We start from the raw sequence: 18,408 nt of genomic DNA, 5'->3' as shown, positions 1-18,408 counted from the left end.
CGTATTCTGGCGCAGACCTACACAACACTTATCAAGCCATGCTGTGGCAGGCATCCCACAAATAAAGTAGAGCAAGTTGGGCATGGATGTTAGCCCAGGGGCAATTTCCTTAGCAAAAAGAGGATTGGCAGTGGATGTTAGCTCAGGGCTAATCTTCCTTACAAAAAAAGAAAGAAAGAAAAAATCCCAAAGAGTCTCAGGAAAGATCATAGGCTCCCACCCCATCCCCTCCTTTATTGTAGAGATGTACAAAAGGGAAAAGCAAATTTGTGGATGGGGAGACACACAAAGATCTCACCATTTTCCCCCTTCCATAAAGTACTATTTCAACTCATGCCGATTTCTCCCTTCTATCACCCAACTATATAATTATGTACTGTTTTCTAATTATTTCAGGTATGCAATTGTTGTCTCAAAGATGAACACGTGATCTTCTTTCTAAAGAAGAAACCACGGTCATCCATCATGACACAAACATCTCTCCATTCCCAACTCATGTGCCCTTCCACGAAGTTTGAGATTTCAGAGAAATGAGTCTGATTCAAACTGTCATCTATGTTGTCGGACATTCGCTATTTTGGATTATTCTGATTTGCCTACCTTTGTCTCCCTATTCCTTGATGTGCCAATTGCTGATATCCTTTCCTTTCTAACACCAGTTTAGGGATAAGGAGACTATTTCTTAATGTAATTTTCCTCACAAACTGGTGAGGTTCTACTAGTAAAGTTTACCTGCCCTCTTATTTTCCCTCCCATTGTAAACAGATTATAGGGCCCAAACAAACCAGAAACATAAAACAAACACTTATTTTAAATGACTCATATGTTCAAGCCATTTTTTTTTTGCTGGGAATGATTTGCGTGAGCTAACATCTGTTGCCAATCTTCCTCTCTTTTTTTTTCCCTCCCCAAAGTTGCAGTATACAGTTGTATATTCTAGTTGTAAGTCATTCTAGTTCTTCTATGTAGCCACCGCCACGGAATGGCTACTGACAGACAAGTGGTGTGGTTCCACGGCCGGAAACCAAACCTGGGCCACAGATGTGGAGCACACCAACTTTAATCATTAGGCCATCAGGGCTGGCTCCAAGTCCTTCTTTTTATTTATTTTTTATTTTTATTTTTATTTTTGTGAGGAAGATCAGCCCTGAGCTAACATCCATGCTAATCCTCCTCTTTTTGCTGAGGAAGACTGGCTGTGAGCTAACATCTATTGCCAATCCTCCTCCTTTTTTCCCCCAAAGCCCCAGTAGATAGTTGTATGTCATAGTTGCACATCCTTCCAGTTGCTGTATGTGGGACACAGCCTCAGCATGGTCAGAGAAGCAGTGCGTCGGTGCGTGCCCGGGATCTGAACCCGGGCCGCCAGTAGCCGAGCTCCAGCACTTAACCGCTAAGGCACGGGGCCGGCCCCACTCCAAGCCATTCTTAAAGATACTTAAAATCATCAGAAACTGAATTTAAAATGGTAAATAGCTTGCTACCTAAGAGGATGTTTAAGGGCTGGCAAGTAAAATGTTCCTTTTTGTTCTTGGATTATTTATATTAAAAAACACACACTCATTATGCACACTTACCTTACATAAAACTTCAACAGGAGTGGACATCTTCTTTTCACTAATCTTTTCATATTTTTGTTTCTTTGTTGCAGCCTGAGGAAAATAAGAATTAAATCACATAGACATACTCAGTACTGCTGAGAAGAACCTTATTAGTTTAATACATTATACATAAACGTAAACTTGAGATTCAAGAGAAATCATAACCTAGAATTATCAAGAAGTCCAAGTACCATATACCTAAAAAATTTTTTCCTAAACTGTTAACTTTTTATATGAGTTTCTACTTTAAGAACATTTTTAAATGTTCTTAAATGTATTGGGAAAGGGTGAGTCTAACAGGAATATCAAGATTATGATTTAAGTAAAAATGAGTGAAGTCTAATTTGAAATGAGTTTTCTTAACCCATATTCAACACAAAGGCAAAGATATAGGCAGATCAATACCAAAAAATGTGCCCATCATTTAGTGACATTAACTTAACTGATGTTAAGCCAAAATATTTATCCATGTAAAAACATTTACATTCAATAAAACTACCCACACAAGCACTTAGCAATCTGTCTAGCTGACAGACGCTCAATACACACAGGGACCATTTTCCTTTAAAGGACCAATGAATATCAAAACAGCCATTAAATTCTAGGGCGTAGTGACTCATTAACACACAAACAGTCAGAAAACGGTGAAACTCCTAGTTAACAGAAACAAAATTTTAGGATAATTAAATAAGATAGCTAGTATTACTGGATAAACTAGTTTTACTGTACATAAAAGTGTACATTTTCAACATAATGGCAACATATCAAAACGAGAAAAGTCTCCATCTTTTTTAGCCCATGTCAACTTCCATCCAGATAAAGCTACTGGTTACCAATGGGTACCTGCTTACTGTCCCAAAGGAAACTGTTTTTCAGGTGTGACTGCGGGAGTCTATTAACTTAATTCTTACTGAAACAATCAGATTTTATTTTCCCAATAAAAGGTAAAAATAAAGTTAATTCACTCTCAGAAAATCTCATATTTGAAAAGAAACTTAAAGGTCATCTTCAATACTTATTTTTATTCTTAAAACAAAACAAAAAACTGATAATGTTAGTCTGGTTTACCTTTAGTCCTTGCCATGGCAGGCTGGTTCTATTAAAATACATCAAAACATATCCTAATGATTCCATGTCATCTCGGCGACTAGAAAAGAAAACGTAAATTTATGAGCTGGAATTATTATGGAAACCATATGAAAGAAAGCCAGGTAACAAAAAGAAATTTTCCCAAGTAGGAGAGGGAGCAATTTGGTATCTTGTGCAAGAAGGTACATAAAGGTAATAAAAAAGTTCATGAGTTACTTCTAAACAAAATCTTCTCAAAGAGTGCAAAATTATAAAATCCAACACCGTCTTGCAATTTAATTTTTAAAGAAGAGCAAAAGGATTTAGCTAAACAACTTTCCAAATGAAGTTAATGAGAATGGAAGAAGCAAGTAGCAGCACACATCTAAGTTTTGCAGAAGTTCACAAAAAATAACTTCAGGGATGCTGAAATAAATGGACATTTTAAAGCTAATTAAACATCTATATGAATATGAATACATATACACACATATACAAATATATCCAGATAGATACATGTATTTAAGGACTGATAATACTTTGGCCTACAGGAAATGCAAAATTACAGTTTAACCCAGGGTATTCAGATATTCATGGATATTCCTCAACTTAAAATTCTTCTCATAAGGTTCCCTAACCTGGAAGCCTATCATTTGTCATTTCTATGCTTGTTTTAAGGAGCAAACAATGACCGATAAAAGATGAAAGGAATATGAAAAATTAAAACTCAAGTCAAGAAATAGAGTGTAGAGATCATGACAATGTTTACTTCAAACCAGATCCTATTTGTTTATGTAGGAGTGGAAGAGTAGAACAGGAGATGGTCCACCAACACCCCTTTTGGTTCATCAGAACTCAGATAACCTTTTCCTTATAAAAATAACCAATATATTCTTCCCCAAAACTCAACTTGCATCATTAAAATATAAAAAGGCCAAGATCAGCATGAAGAAAATCAGTACTGTCTTCAGCTACGACAATAAACATTGAGACAAAATTGTATTTATACTTCTAACTTTCCATCATGCAATCTTTTCTCCCCAAGAGGCAACTTGCAACAAAGAAAACCAAAAGGCCTCATTTAATTAGCTCCTCTGTACTTGGCTAAAGCAGCAGGTAACAGGATTAATAAGCATCCTTCAAATCCTCAGCCAAGAGACATCTTTAGATACTGTAAGAAACTACTTAAAATATTTCAAAAACCCATTAATGGCTTTTGCTATGGATTTCACAAACACATTCAATTTTCAAACTCACCTCTGTTCAATACCAAGATGTGCATTGATGCTAGCATATCGGGCAGTGCCAGTGAGATTTTTATCTTCTCTGTATGGTATGTGTTGCCTTGTCCTGTTGTCTCTGTACTTTTTGGCCAAACCAAAATCAATAAGGAATAACTTTAAAAGAAAATAAAGAGACATTAGGTTTCCAACCTTGTTCAATTAAACTGTTTCTTGTTCATTAAACGGCATTTATTCTATTTTGTTCAACTATATAAAGTTTTATAAGCAGAACAGAAATGAATAAACTTAACACTCCAATAAGCTTTTACTAGCCCTCATCAATAAATCAAGTTAAAAAATACAGTTAAATAAAGTGGTTGATCCTTGTCAGCTGAACAAATTTCACAGGCCCAGTTCATTAAACACTTGGAAGCCTGTCTTTAAAATAATAGTGGATAAATGTATACATGCTTGAGAGCAGAGTTGACAAGTGTGCTGTGAGCCATAATGAAATCTGACGTCCTGCTACTACTGGTAAACAAGCACGAGGTTTCAAAAACTAGACATAAGCTATCTGGAACTCTTCCATTCTACAAAGGCCACTCTTCAGTATGCCAACAGAATGCTCATTACCTAAAATAAGACAACTCTGAAAGGTTGATACTGACAACAAAATCAAGATTTTTTAATTAACAAAAAATAAGCATTTTTAAAACAAGCATGCATTATATAATAATACTTCCCATTGACATTTATGCATGTGATCAGGTTAAGCTTCTAGAAAATATAACAAGTTTATCTAAAATCTTAAAAAGGCATTTAGTACTTATTTAAATCAAGGTGGCTTACAATTAGCAGTTTAAATAAGCTAACTAAAAACCAAACTAGTGTCTTAGAACAAAATAATGTTTTGTGCCATCTTATTTATATGGTACACAGGGAATAAGATCTCGTTTATAATGCAGCTAATTTTTTCAAGTAATTCAGGTTTACTCTCCACGATTAAAACCTTTAAAAGAAAAAAAAAACAAATGAAACTATTTTCTGACCAAAAAAAACCAATATATTAATATTTACCTACCTTCTAAAGCAAAATAATCTTCACTTAAAATTTTAGCCTTTATCACAAAAATCACTTATTAAAAGTTATGTCTACAAAGACTATTGAGCAAGGTAAGTTTATATGCCCTTACAATATATAGCCCTAGATTATTTTTTTCTAGTTATGCCTAAATTCTGTACTTCTTTCCATTAGGCTGACACTGGGTCCCTTCTGCCAGTTTATATCCTGTGATGAGCTGGAAAACCCAATCACCTAACCTGTTAGGGTTTGTGTTAAAATATAAATAAACCAAGTTATTAATTTAGGTGAAAAAGATGTGACCAAGCGCCTCTCTTAGTTATATGATGAAGGACAAAGGCACTGAGGTTTGAGCTTTTATAACCATTTTAACAGAGATACTTATTTTCACCTAGTCTACTATTAAAATCAAGATTAAATTTTTAGTAAAATGTAAGTGGATAATGAAAGTTCTCTGATTAAACTCACTCCCTAAGCAATCGAGTTATCACAGGAATATGAGAAAGTTAGCATTATAAAACACTAAGAGAAAGCTCATACTCTTAAGTTTCAAAAATCAGTACACAAATAGTAAAATGTGCAAAATACACTTCTATTAAGCAAAACAAAAAAATTGTTCCTTAGGTTCTGCAGATTCACATGGAAAGAAAACAAGGGAAAAATAAACACAAAAGGACATCTAGCTTCATGGTATTTTAAAAATATCCCTAAAAATTATGTGGGTTTTGAATAAAAACTGATTAGGACAGACTCTCCTCTAAGGGATGCTTTCTAGGACAGCTTCCTTTAGTACTTCAAAATGAAGGAGAAAATAGGAACAACTCGGACATGATTATGTGTGGATAGTTTCATTCACATCTCAATCTACCTTCAGTAGCTCAATTTGTAACTCAATAACCAGACACTTGTTCACAAGTAAAAGATTGCTTTATAAAAACTCAGTGTTCACTAGAGAGTTCTTTCCTTCTACAACTCTAAAGGATGAAATCTAAGTCAAGAAAATTAAAAATAACACAAACACTATCTTCTTAAATATCTCAATCTTTAATCAAAACAAAAACTACAAAGCAAATAAATCAATTTAAACTTTTCTCTTGAAAACTGAAAATAAGCCAGGAAGAGTAATGTCACTGCTAAACAAAGGTATTCTATTTTAAGGGCAAACAACTGAAAGAAAAACTATTTAAAACAAAATTTTTTAAAATCTCTTGGTAGTTCATTATCTTTGGTATCTATCAAGGTTCTTTAAGTAGCTCTCTATGCTTTGAATTTAAAAATGAATATAGGGGCCGGCCCAGTGGCGCAAGCAGTTAAGTGCTTGCGCTCCGCTACGGCAGCCCGAGGTTTGCTGGTTCGGATCCCAGGCGCGCACTGACGCACCGCTTGTCAGGCCATGCTGTGGCGGCGTCCCATATAAAGTGGAGGAAGATGGGCATGGATGTTAGCCCAGGGCCAGTCTTCCTCAGCAAAAAGAGGAGGATTGGCGGATGTTGGCTCAGGGCCCGATCTTCCTCACAAAAAAATAAAATAAATAAATAAATAAATAAACAAATATAAACACATGATGGAAGTGTTTACATGAAACCACGTGATACCAAGGATACTTAACCAAACAGCCGCAACTACGTAAAGGCAGAACCCAATGAGGAAAAGACAAGATTCAGTAAGTTGTAAGATAACTTATTTTTATAGGTTTGCATATGCAAAGAGGTCTAATCTCTTTGAGAGGGTCAAGCTACTTTTCTGTGGATTTTAATTGCATGTTCTAAGTAAAATTTGTGCCTGTTTGAAAGAATGCAGCCTTCCAAAGGCATGTGGAAACGAGTTAATGTTGGATATACTGGGATAACTCCATCCAGCAGAGGTGCATTTTCTTCAGAAACACTATTACCAATTTTAGTTTAGTATTTGTAGCAATTTTTCTCTGAATCAGGGGTCACATTCCCCTGCCCTTCCAAAAAATTCACAAGATCACTTTTCCTCTCAACCCAGCTAACCTGTATGTACAGAATATAAACTATTCAGTAGAATTTTATGGAAATTATTAAATGATTATGCTACAAAACATAAGTAAAATGTGTGAATGGATGGATAAGTAAAAACAGGGCACTAAAGTTGCCTTATAATGTGTCTAATTACCCCCCTTAACCAAGATCTAGTCACCAGTTGGTATTTTTTTATGAATAAAAAGAAATTTGAATCTCTGAAACTTTTTTAACAACAGGAGAAGGTGGTCCCTGGAATAACGCTGGGCAGTATGAGAAAGGATTAAATGATTACCCAGATGATGCATATGGTAATTAAGGAACTACAAAGTATGCTCACATATCAAATACAACTTTTTTCCCTTTTTGATTACTCATGCCAATACTTCCTTCTCAGTGTATACTAAATTGAACGATAAAGATTCATTTGTCCAGGAACTTCAAAATTTATGTAGCTAAATTTTCTGATTAAAAGAAAACATCATTTTCCCTTGTTTGTCTGAAAAGTCATACAGCAAGAAAGCTAACTTCTACAAAAGTAAAAGAAAATATGAAGAATTCTGCTTACATTTAAAAAATATTTAGAAAATTATTTGGGTGTTTATCTAGCCTGCCAAACACTAAATCATCAGGTTATGCATTCATTTAACTGATCTTATGTGTTACTAATAGTAATTGTTTGATAAGTGCTTCAGTTATGTTACTGCTATATCGTTAGAATGAAATGTCTTATAGCTTCAGAGCACATAGTGCTCTTTAAGCATTTTATGCCATTGGTTGAAACTGAAAGAATTCACTGATTGAGGTAAATCAATTCTAGAAACACTAGATCTGAAATCTGATCTACACTTATCTGAAGTTCATTAGGGAAGGGGAAGAGAGTTGAGGCAGAATATAGTCATCATACAGCACTGATGCAACTGAATTTAGATGTATTTCATGCATTAAGTTCTGCAACTCCAAATACATTTTTAAAAACTAAATAGTCTATCTCAAATTTACCATTAGGTAAAGAATTTCAATACTAGACCAGCATATTATTTCCTCATGTGGATATTAGACATATAAACATAATCCTGTTTTCATTTATGTTTTCTCTGAACTTTACAAGCTTTAAGCAAAAGCCACAAAGAAACCTTAGTAATGTTATGTTTGCCAAGTATGTCTGAATAATGCCAACGTAAGAGGTGCTAGAGCAAGATCTATATTCTCCAGAATTAAAACAAAACAAAAATAATCAAAATAAAACAATAAAAAAGAAAAGCACATGAATTTGGGATTGAGGTTGGAATAGGAGACAGTTTCAGACCTGGTTTAATCCTGAGAAAGATGGGTCCTGAGAAGTACTAACAGTCATGCTTCTTTTCCTCTTCCCCACTGGAGATTCTAAACACTAAACAGACAATAGAGGGTGGCAGTGCATCAAACAGTATTGCTCACATTGCAACAATGGCCGGCGCAGACAGGCAACACCGAGGCATTAGAGAAAGAACAGGGTAGCCAAATGCCATCCTTCTTCCACCAAGCACTGTAGCTTCTCAGTTTTCCAAATAAGAATCACATGCTCAAGAACATTTAAATTCTGGAAAATACTCAGGTTTTTAATGCCACTATATTGTGTCACTGCCTGAAACAGGGAGAGCAATGGTGACATTTGGCTCTTTAATTTTAATTAAAAACAGGGAATTTGGATCTGCAATCTTTAGTACCACAATCTGCCCTTCCCCCAAAAGATTGTACAGGGGAAAAAAATCTTCAGTAAGGAAGAGGTAGAAGGCATTTAGTCACCTTAAAATTTATTTTCATAAGCATGCAGGGCTGATTACTGGACGAGATGAGCAAAGATTGGAGTTGCTACTCCTAAATATCAAATTCAGAACAATTTTCCAAATAAGAAATTTGACTTTAAAAATCAACCTCACAAGCCCCCCAAAACTTTTTTTTCCCCAAGAATAGAAAACTACTGGAACAAGCTGACCAAGGAATCCAGTTTCATATAACTGGCATTTTTCAAACTATAATACAGAAAACACTAAAAACCAACTACATAAACAAAACACTAATCTAAAATGTTCAACAACATTTAGAATTTGAATCTTAGTTAAGTAAAACACTGCGCTTCTACCCCTGAGTCTCTCTGAATCTGTATAACAGCAAGCAGCTCCACAATCTTCTTTTTAATATCTCTGAAGAGGACACAAGATCCTAAAAAGGTTTTCATCACTGGGCAATTTGGATTTCCTAACACAACCATGTGATTAACAAGCTATTTTTAAAGGGGAGGGGGGAAGCAAAGAGGTATTATCTAGGTCAGCATTTAATTTTAAGGCAAAAACCATGTACTGCAATGTCAACATGCAGAACACGGATCACAGCAGGATAATGGGTCTTTAGTGGGAAGAAAATGGGAAGGAGAGGGCTAGGAAACAGTCAAAAGATTAGGGTCAAACTGACAAAACTGCCCAAAAAATTAACACCAGTAATTTTTTTTCAATTCAATTACCAGGTTTTGCAATAACAATTAGGAACCTGGACGTTTCAAAGAGAGAACCTACATAATATTAAAAAAAAAAAAAAAAAAAAAGATGTAATTTGGGAATGGCAAGGTAAGTTATATGTAGATTTAAACACCTTTCATTATTTAAAGCTCAGCTTTCAACAAAAATTTTAATTTCCTAAAACTTGGTCAGACCAACATTAATGTCTCATGTATTAACAACACCAGTTCTAATGGTAATGGCTCCAAGTTGGCATTCATACAGGCAAACAAAGGTAAACATTTATAGCTAGACCTAAAAACACCAAACATTCACTAATGGTTTAATTAAACAAATGGGAATCTTCCTTGCAAAAACAAAACAAAAAAACACAAAAAACAAAAAAGCCCCCAAGTTGTCCTGAAGTTGAGAATTTCTATTAGGTCATCAGATCATAACATGCTTAGTGCATTGCCAATGCTGCCTGTCTGCCCGAGCTCAACATTGAATCGATAAATAAAGCAATTCACTCAATAAAACTAATCATTGCAGAAAAAATTTCAACACAATTAGTTTCTAACTGCAATCATGCATCACTAGCTAAAACCCAATTGCCCCATTAGTTCAACCATTCTGAGAACTCAAAGAATACTAATTTTGTTGTATAAATGTTCATTTCACTTGTCTGTATTTTCCTTTGAAAGGGGGAAGAGGGGTGGAGAATCCACCCAACTTGGCACCCAAGTAAGAAACTGTCAACTACTTTTGAAGAAGGCCCAGAAGTTATCCTTTTGAATAAACAAATCCAAGGACTGAAGAATTCTCATTATCAACTAGCTCATTCAGCAAATGTTATCGCCATGGTGACAGATGGGTCAGTGGTTCCCACGCTGGCACAAGCACATATATTGCAAAAACCCACATTTCAGAGACAAAGGTTAAAATCTGATTTTTAGTATTCAGGAAGAAAAGTATATGGGGTTTTTCACTATTTGAATGAATGAAAAACAGATACAACTGTTGAATAGTTAACATAGATATTACATTTCATTTTAAAGCTCCTGGGAATTTTATATTTCCATATAGATAACCTTGGTGGGTAAGTTGGAGAGAATTTCTTTCAAGTTACTAAGTTAATCGAGTTAGCCAATTATCCTTCTAGCACAATCTTCTAAAGCAATTATCAACAGCAAATTCAATTTACTATGACTTTTTAAAGATTGCAAGTTTACCAAAGCAATTCTTGGAGTTTTTACTCTTTGTTCTTTCATGCAAAGAACATTTGACTAACCTTATTACAGTGACGCCCAATACCCATTAGGAAGTTATCTGGTTTAATGTCTCTGTGTATAAAATTCTTTGTATGCACATATTCAATTCTACTGATCATCTAGAAAAAAAAAAAGGGGAGAAATAATTAAGTCATTTGAATTAAGTAATGAAAGAAAGCAACACATTATTTCTCAATTATTTTTTAAGATCACAGTATATTTTAATAACTTTATTAATAGAATTCACAAAGACAGTGGTAGACAAAATCAAACGGAAAGGGCAAGCAGGTTCTCCATTTATCCCTAGACTGATGCATATCTTTTCTCTCTAAATTGATGGATATCTAAGCACAAACCTGTAGCATCCTTTGGCTTGCTCTTCCAGTGTTAATGATTATAAACATGACAGCATCTAACGTGACAGGAAGAATTGCTGTCTGCAATTTTTAAATTACAAAAGTAATAAATTTAGAATTGTTTCAGTTGTTGTAATAAATTATATAAAGTAAAAGCTAAATCATCACCCAATTCTATGTCCCCTGAGGTAACCTGTGTTAAAACAACCTGGCACCACCCAGATCTATTTCCATGCTCTTAAATACACACTGCATAAAGTCAGACACACACATATACTTGGGAATAGGGAATTATGACCAATTGACAGACATAGCTATAAGTCATTGTTATTGTTTTAAATTGAAAAAGAAGCATTCTATTCACTTTATTCTTGTATGCTTGTTTAACTAAACATATCCCAAACATTCCTGGAAATTGTTAGCACCATAAGCATATAACTCTTATGTAAATGGGAACATACACATGCTGGGTTTCCTTTATGGCATGCTTTTTGGACTCGCCCATGTTTTTTCTCCACATTTATATTATATAATCATATTCAAAAACTGAATAGTAAACATGTCTTTCTAACAAGCGGCTCTCAATTTCTTGGAAATTCTGCCAAGTCAAATAGCATAGGTCTTGGTCCTCTTTTCAATGGCTACAAATAGTCTGTGGCATAGATTTAAGTTTTTCCCAATCATCTCCCAACTCACAGTATTCTCATTGTTTCCAGTATTTTCCCATTGTAAACAATAATGCTACTAATATACTTAAACATATCCTTATCTTCTAGTGCTTTTATTTCTATGGGCAATACATCCCATACAATTACAGGGAGAGTTCCTGGGTTGAAGGGTATGTACGTATTTCATTTTGATAGGTGCCATCAGACTGCCTTTCAAAATAGGCTATAACAACTCATTTTTCCAACAGTATTTGAGAGTATTCTTTTTCCCGCTAGCAAAGTTATATTTTGCCAATTTGACAGGTATCGACCTCACTTGTACTTGGTCTTAATGCTTAGCTTGGAAATCTGCTCATTTTTACTGACCATATAAGATTTATTATTCTATGAACTGTCAATCTATACTCTTTGTCCATTATTCTTTCGGCTTGTCCTTTTCTCATCAATTTTTAAGAATTCCATTGCATACAATAGACAATCTTTTGTCAGTTGTGTAAAGATTTAAATTTTTAAAAATGTGTCAACTATATATGGCACCTCTTCTGTAAGTTTTAATTTTCAAATTATCAAATGTCTACCTTTTCTGTAAAATACTTAGAAGTTGTATTTGAAAATGTTTTGCACATCCAAAGACTGCCGACGTGATCTTTTTACCCATATGTTCTTGCTCTTTCAGTAGTATGTGCCAAGATTCTATTTTTTGTTTGTCCCCATTTTCCCCAGAGCTTTTATTACCATGGATATACAGATTCTAAATCTTACTCCTCTACCTTGACAAATGTCTTTTTGTGTATGTGTGTGTGAGGAAGATTAGCTAGCCCTGAGCTAATATGCGTGCCCATCTTCCTCTACTTTATATGGGATGCCGCCACAGCATGGCTTGACAAGCAGTGCATCTGTTGGTCCGCGCCCAGGATCTTAACCTGCAAACCCTGGGCTGCTGAAGCAGGAGCATGGGAACTTAACCGTTACACCACCAGGCTGGCGCTGACAAATGTTCTTTTGAAGTTAAATCTGTAATCCCTGGCTTAAACTATTTCTACTTACAAGGAAGTAGATGTATATAATGTCCAAATACCACCTTTAAGTACAGCAGCACCTTGTACATTAAAGGAATTAAAACATTTGGCTCACTTAATGTATGTATTTATCCTAGGTAAGGAATACCCATCATTAAACTGTGATTATTAACTCACTGGGAAAAGGTCAGGCAAAAGATAGTTAACGGCACAAACTACTTCAAGTGTTGCCTATCATCTACAGAGCAAGACTTAGCTGTTACCTCCTTAAACAAACGCATTCTTGCAACACTCTTTCCTGAAGTACATTCTTTCTCCTATGTTACCAGTGCACCCAATATAAACTTCTATCACAGAATCTTAAACACTGTATTTTTCCATTTTTCTCTACTCAACTCTACGTTTCTAGAGAGAAGGAACTAATTCCTATTCTTCCTTGCACCCCCAGTGCTAAGTAAGTACAGTGGTAGGTCCCGAATAAATGCTCACTGTAAGAATGCCTATGTGTTACTAGGCCTACAGAATACAAACTTTTACTAGAATTCACTCACATGTTAGTTAAAAGACACTAAATGGTTTTTAACCTTTTAATACCCGAGTTCGTAACGTGCCACAAATAGAACACCATCATTTGCTAATAATATTTGCTTGAGCCACTCAGCGGTATTATGTTAAGCTTAATACATGGTGTTGATTACAGAAAATGAGCACTATTTTCTAATCACTTGAATTTATACTTTCTAAATTTCTACCTTAAATGCCAGTTCTGTATATCACCTCATTTTACTTTATTATGACATCCAATCTAAGTTGTAAAATGTCATTCTCTTCCATAGCATTTTTAGAAAGACACTGAGTTTGCCTTGAAGCATTTCCAACATATACCTGCCCTTAAAGGTACCTTGACCAAAATTTAAAATTATAAATTCCTTGACATTTACCTATTACCTTTTACCGTATTATCTGTTTCCTCAAGGCTTGTTCCTGACCCCATTCCCCCATCTTAAAATTCTTTAAAACTAATTTTCTTTCTTATTTTCTTAAGATCGAAAAATCTAAGCTCTGGCTTTAAAACACTGTAATCTAACCTCCAGCCAATGCATGAATCTAATTCATGACATCTCCAAAATTTCCCTAGTTTTGCTTAAATACTACCAACGGCTGAGAATCTATTGCTTCACAAGAAGCATTTATTTGGTCAAAAATTCTTCCTTAAACTATTTCAGTACCTTATTTTCCTCAAAAATATAGCTTTCATTAGGGTCTCACACATAATATATAGCATTCAATTTGCTTAATTTAACCAAAATTCCAATATACAGTCAAATATCACTTAATGATGGAGATACGTTCTGAGAAATGTGTCGTTAGGCAATTTTATCCTTATGCAATCATCATGGAGTGTATTCACACAAACCTAGACGGTATAGCCTACTACACACCCAGGCTATATGGTGCTAATCTCATGGGACCAGTATATGCAGTCCCTTGTTGACAGAAACGTTATGTGGCACATGACTGTATATATTTATCTATACTTATATACACTGAACCCTTTCTTCAAACAAAATCTTATAAAGAAACCTGCTATATTCAACACTAAAACAAATACACTCCATCTGATGAGCAGCTTGAAAACTACTAGTCTACAGGTGAGTAATAAACCAAGATAATCCGTTTTGTCCCATATCCATAGGAAAACATCTGTAAGTCATATTATAGTACTACACTTGAATGAGTATACCATACTATCATCTTTTTTTCTTTTTTTGCTAATCCTAAGGTTAAATAGTAACAAATAGGATTATAATACTCTGGTTTATAAATATTTAAATTACTGTTAAATAGTGGTGAACAGTAGTATTCTCAGTTTTTATTTTCATTAAAATTTCACGTACCTGGTCAGCTAACATAAGTACAGTTTTCATTGTGAACCTTCTCGAACAGAAATTGAAGAGGTCTTCTAGGCTGGGTCCGAGAAGATCCATGACTAGCACATTGTAGTCTTTTTCCTGACCATACCACCTAACGAAAGGGGAAAAGTAGAAGGGAGGGCATTATGAAAAGTTAATTATCACTTAATATTGCCAAATTTTAAAAATTCTTAAACCCTAAGCATAAGATAGTTTTCCCTCTATTCAGATGATGAACCCACTGACTAACTACATTGCCCAACACAAAATAAGTGTAAGGAGACTTTTTTTTTTCCTGTCAAGTGACCCCATTGTCCTATTGAGAAGGAACTTGCATGGCAGTCTTAACAGTTCTCTTTCTAGGGCAGTTGAATTCTATACCGTATCCGCCACTGATTCCTGTGACTTTGGGCAAGTTTCTTAATCTCAACTGGTTTTATTTCCTATTGAAGAAATGAAAGAAACTATATCAGTCATTCTAAAATGTTTCAGAAGGCAAAGATCCCTTTTATTAAACTCCTGTCCCATTTCCTACCAAGTTGTAGCTAATCAATAACTCCTTGTCCTTTTTTAAAAAAGGAGTCACATTTTTGCTTAGTTTCAGATTACAGAAAATAACCAGTATTACCACAAAGATGACATTTACTTTTGATTGGAATCATGTTTTAATTATCCAGTGCTGTGTTACCATGGATAAATATACAATTTGTCCCCAATAACTCAAGAAATATCTACTGCTAATTTCAGACTCCAAGGACTGGGAATCACTGCAATAAATGATTTCAAGTTTCTATATGCCTATAATTCTGGTAAGGGACTTTCCTAGAAATAAACACTACCATTTTTATTTCAAACTTACCTAGATTACGAATTCTGCTTAAAATGAAAATTGGCCAACATTTAAAATGTTAACAAAACAAACAAAAAGCACAAGCTATTTTAAAAGCCAGACTGCAGCTTCTTTGTTAACTCCAACAAGAACTGATATCAAAATTTACCATATTTGAAAAGTATGAGGATTTAATATTTTAATAATTATATTTTTCTAGAAAATGCAAAGTTAACTACATAGGTGTGGTCCCACATTTAGATACAATGAATATGCTCCCTAGAATTTTATGTTGAGAGTGAAAGATCAAAAGGCAATGAGGGGGGCCAGCCCCGTGGCTTAGCGGTTAAGTGCACGCGCTCTGCCGCTGGCGGCGCGGATTCAGATCCTGGGCGCGCACCAATGCACCACTTGTCCAGCCATGCTGAGGCGGCGTCCCACATACAGCAACCAGAAGGATGTGCAACTATGACATACAACTATCTACTAGGGCTTTGGGGGAAAAAAAAAAGGAGGAGGATTGGCAATAGATGTTAGCTCAGAGCCAGTCTTCCTCAGCAAAAAGAGGAGGACTGGCATGGATGTTAGCTCAGGGCTGATCTTCCTCATAAATAAATAAATAAATAAATAAATAAACAAACAAACAAACAAACAAACTCACTTCTATTCTCCACTTTCTAGATGCCTTCAGCCTAGAAACTCAGGTCTTATCTTCAGACATTTTTTATGTGAGTACAAGAGGTATTGCTACTAAGTACACTGTGGTAAATAGATGTGTACAATGTAGGTACTTGAATATCTATGAGATTAAGAAAAGAACTCTGGTTTGACCGGGACCTTATTCTTCCTAACAGTTTGAAAACATGCAGAAGAATCAAGTAACTTAATGGATGGAAGTGAAAAAAAAAAAAAAAAACAAGTGCAGGGGTTTCATTTTCCATTTGTTTCAAATCAATGCTTTTAAACTTAGTCTTGCCTGACCAATCAGGAAGTGGGCTGAAGAATGAGTTCCCAATTTATAAAACCATCATTACTTACTTAAAGCATAAAAAAAAGTACCTTAAGGTCTGAAGATGCTAAGAGAAGGCAAGGTCCATCTCTTTGCTCTCATCTCCTTTCCTGTAAACCCATATCCAAACTAAATCTAGCTAAAAAATTAAAACACTCATAAAAAGTAGAAATGTAAGATGATACACGCACAAGTCATTGAGGCTGACAAAAAAAGCTGACAGAATTCAGAAAACCAAAAGATCAATAGGAACTAAATCTGCCCAAAGCCTTGTGAAAATGCTGTTACCAGTCAGGGATATTTTGATAGGAAAAGTGCTAGGCAGGCTCAAGAACAGACCACGGTCTCCTATAGAGGGGAGAGTCAAGTTTGGTTGATAGTTTGGGGCTATATTAGACTCTTGAATGCCTGGCTAAAGAGTTTTAAATTATATAAATAACTGGGGGGGGGGCCGGCCCCGTGGCTTAGCGGTTAAGTGCGTGCGCTCCGATGCAGGCTGCCCGGGTTCGGATCCCGGGCATGCACAGACGCACTGCTTCTCCGGCCATGCTGAGGCCGCGTCCCACATACAGCAACTAGAAGAATGTGCAACTATGACATACAACTATCGCCTGGGGCTTTAGGGGAAAAATAAATAAATAAATAATTAAAAAATAAATAAATAAATAAATAAATAAATAACTGGGGGAACTATCAGTAGTGTGTGGCTAGGACACAATGTCATTAAATCAACGTTTTAGGATCAGCCTTGGCATCGGTATGCAATATGGAAATCGGGGAGTAGGGGAAAGATTGACAATGACATGGGGACCAATTAGAGGTGTTATAGGTGGAGATGTGAAGTAGCGGTTTCTTTTCTCTGAGAAATCTCTTTATGAAAATGGAAATATCTTAGAAAAGAAATAAAATGACTGAAATGAAATATTTTAAGTATTGCTATTGATACCGGCTCAAGACAAGACTGACATAAGGGAAGCCATACTGTAGAAAAGAAAAACTCTATTGTAACTTTGAATGACCTCTGACAAACTAACCCAGCTGGATATGCACCCTCCAGGAGATCTGACTGCTCTGTAGATTTTTACAACCCCTGCTTGTGCATGTACCTCCCAGCTGCGATAAGATGATAACTTTGTTTTTCTGAGTTCCTCAGGAATGTGATGACCCCCCCCCCCCAACAGAGAATCTGTGCTGATAGCCATCATCAGTGAAAACTGAAAGGTCTGGTGTGGCACTCCCAGTCTGTAACACCAGAAGGTCAACATTCCTAACCCCCTCCCCAATAACCCAATGGCCTATATAACCGCTGTAAGATTTCGTGCCCCCTTAAGGTGGTTCTTTTGGACATGAGTCAGCCATCTTCCCTCTTGCTAGTTAGCTGTAACAAAAACGTCCTTTTTCTCCTACCACCTTGCCTCTTAACTATTGGCATGTCTTGTGGCGAGCAGAAGGCCCCACATTGGGTGGTAACACTATAAGGCCTAAGGACTTCTAAGAACAATAAATCAGTATAATTATCATAAGTATGCAGTTCTGATTAAAGCACCCAAATATGTTCCATCCCTATGACTAGGATAACAACAACAACAGAAAAATAGATATTTGTTTATTGTATGTCCTCCCCTTCAGACTATCAGCTTGACAGGTGCGATGTTTAATTTTGTGCATCAACCTGACTGGGCTAAGAGATGCTGGGAGGGCGGGTAAAACATTACTTTGGGGTGTGTCTATGAAGGTGTCGCTTGAGATTAGCATTTGAATCAAAAAGATTGGCATCTGAATGACAGACTAAGTAAAGAAGATCAACTTCTCCAAGCTGGAGGGCCTGAATAGAACAAAAATGCAGAGGAAGGGAGAATTAACTCTGCTAGAGCTGGGACATCCATGCTCCTGGTTCTCAGGCCTTGG

The 18,408-nt window shown here is 35.7% G+C and overlaps 1 protein-coding gene across 6 annotated transcripts in view; it reads right to left on the bottom strand.

Annotated features, from left to right (window-relative positions):
* The window catches only part of CSNK1A1 (casein kinase 1 alpha 1), a 52,267-nt gene that overhangs the window by 12,965 nt on the left and 20,894 nt on the right, over positions 1-18,408 (bottom strand). For 4 of the 6 annotated variants that reach the window (XR_001390903.2, XM_014786185.2, XM_014786186.2 and 1 more), the window contains exons 3-8: positions 14,648-14,774; positions 10,727-10,825; positions 8,268-8,351; positions 3,927-4,066; positions 2,670-2,748; positions 1,578-1,652 (exon numbers count right to left, since the gene is read on the bottom strand). Coding sequence is in view for 4 of the 6 variants with exons in the window: in XM_014786185.2 (XP_014641671.1) it covers positions 1,578-1,652; positions 2,670-2,748; positions 3,927-4,066; positions 8,268-8,351; positions 10,727-10,825; positions 14,648-14,774 (604 nt within the window). In the remaining 2 variants the exon portion in view is untranslated. The remainder of the gene's footprint in view (positions 1-1,577; positions 1,653-2,669; positions 2,749-3,926; positions 4,067-8,267; positions 8,352-10,726; positions 10,826-14,647; positions 14,775-18,408) is intronic. The other 2 variants (XR_001390904.2, XM_014786189.2) reach the window with 1 other exon arrangement.

This window comes from Ceratotherium simum, chromosome 4 (assembly GCF_057802395.1).
Source record: "Ceratotherium simum simum isolate JZ-2026a chromosome 4, ASM5780239v1, whole genome shotgun sequence".
NCBI classification, from domain to species: Eukaryota; Metazoa; Chordata; class Mammalia; order Perissodactyla; family Rhinocerotidae; genus Ceratotherium; species Ceratotherium simum.
Note: the sequence above shows the minus strand (reverse complement) of the source record. Positions and strands in the feature narration are given on the sequence as shown.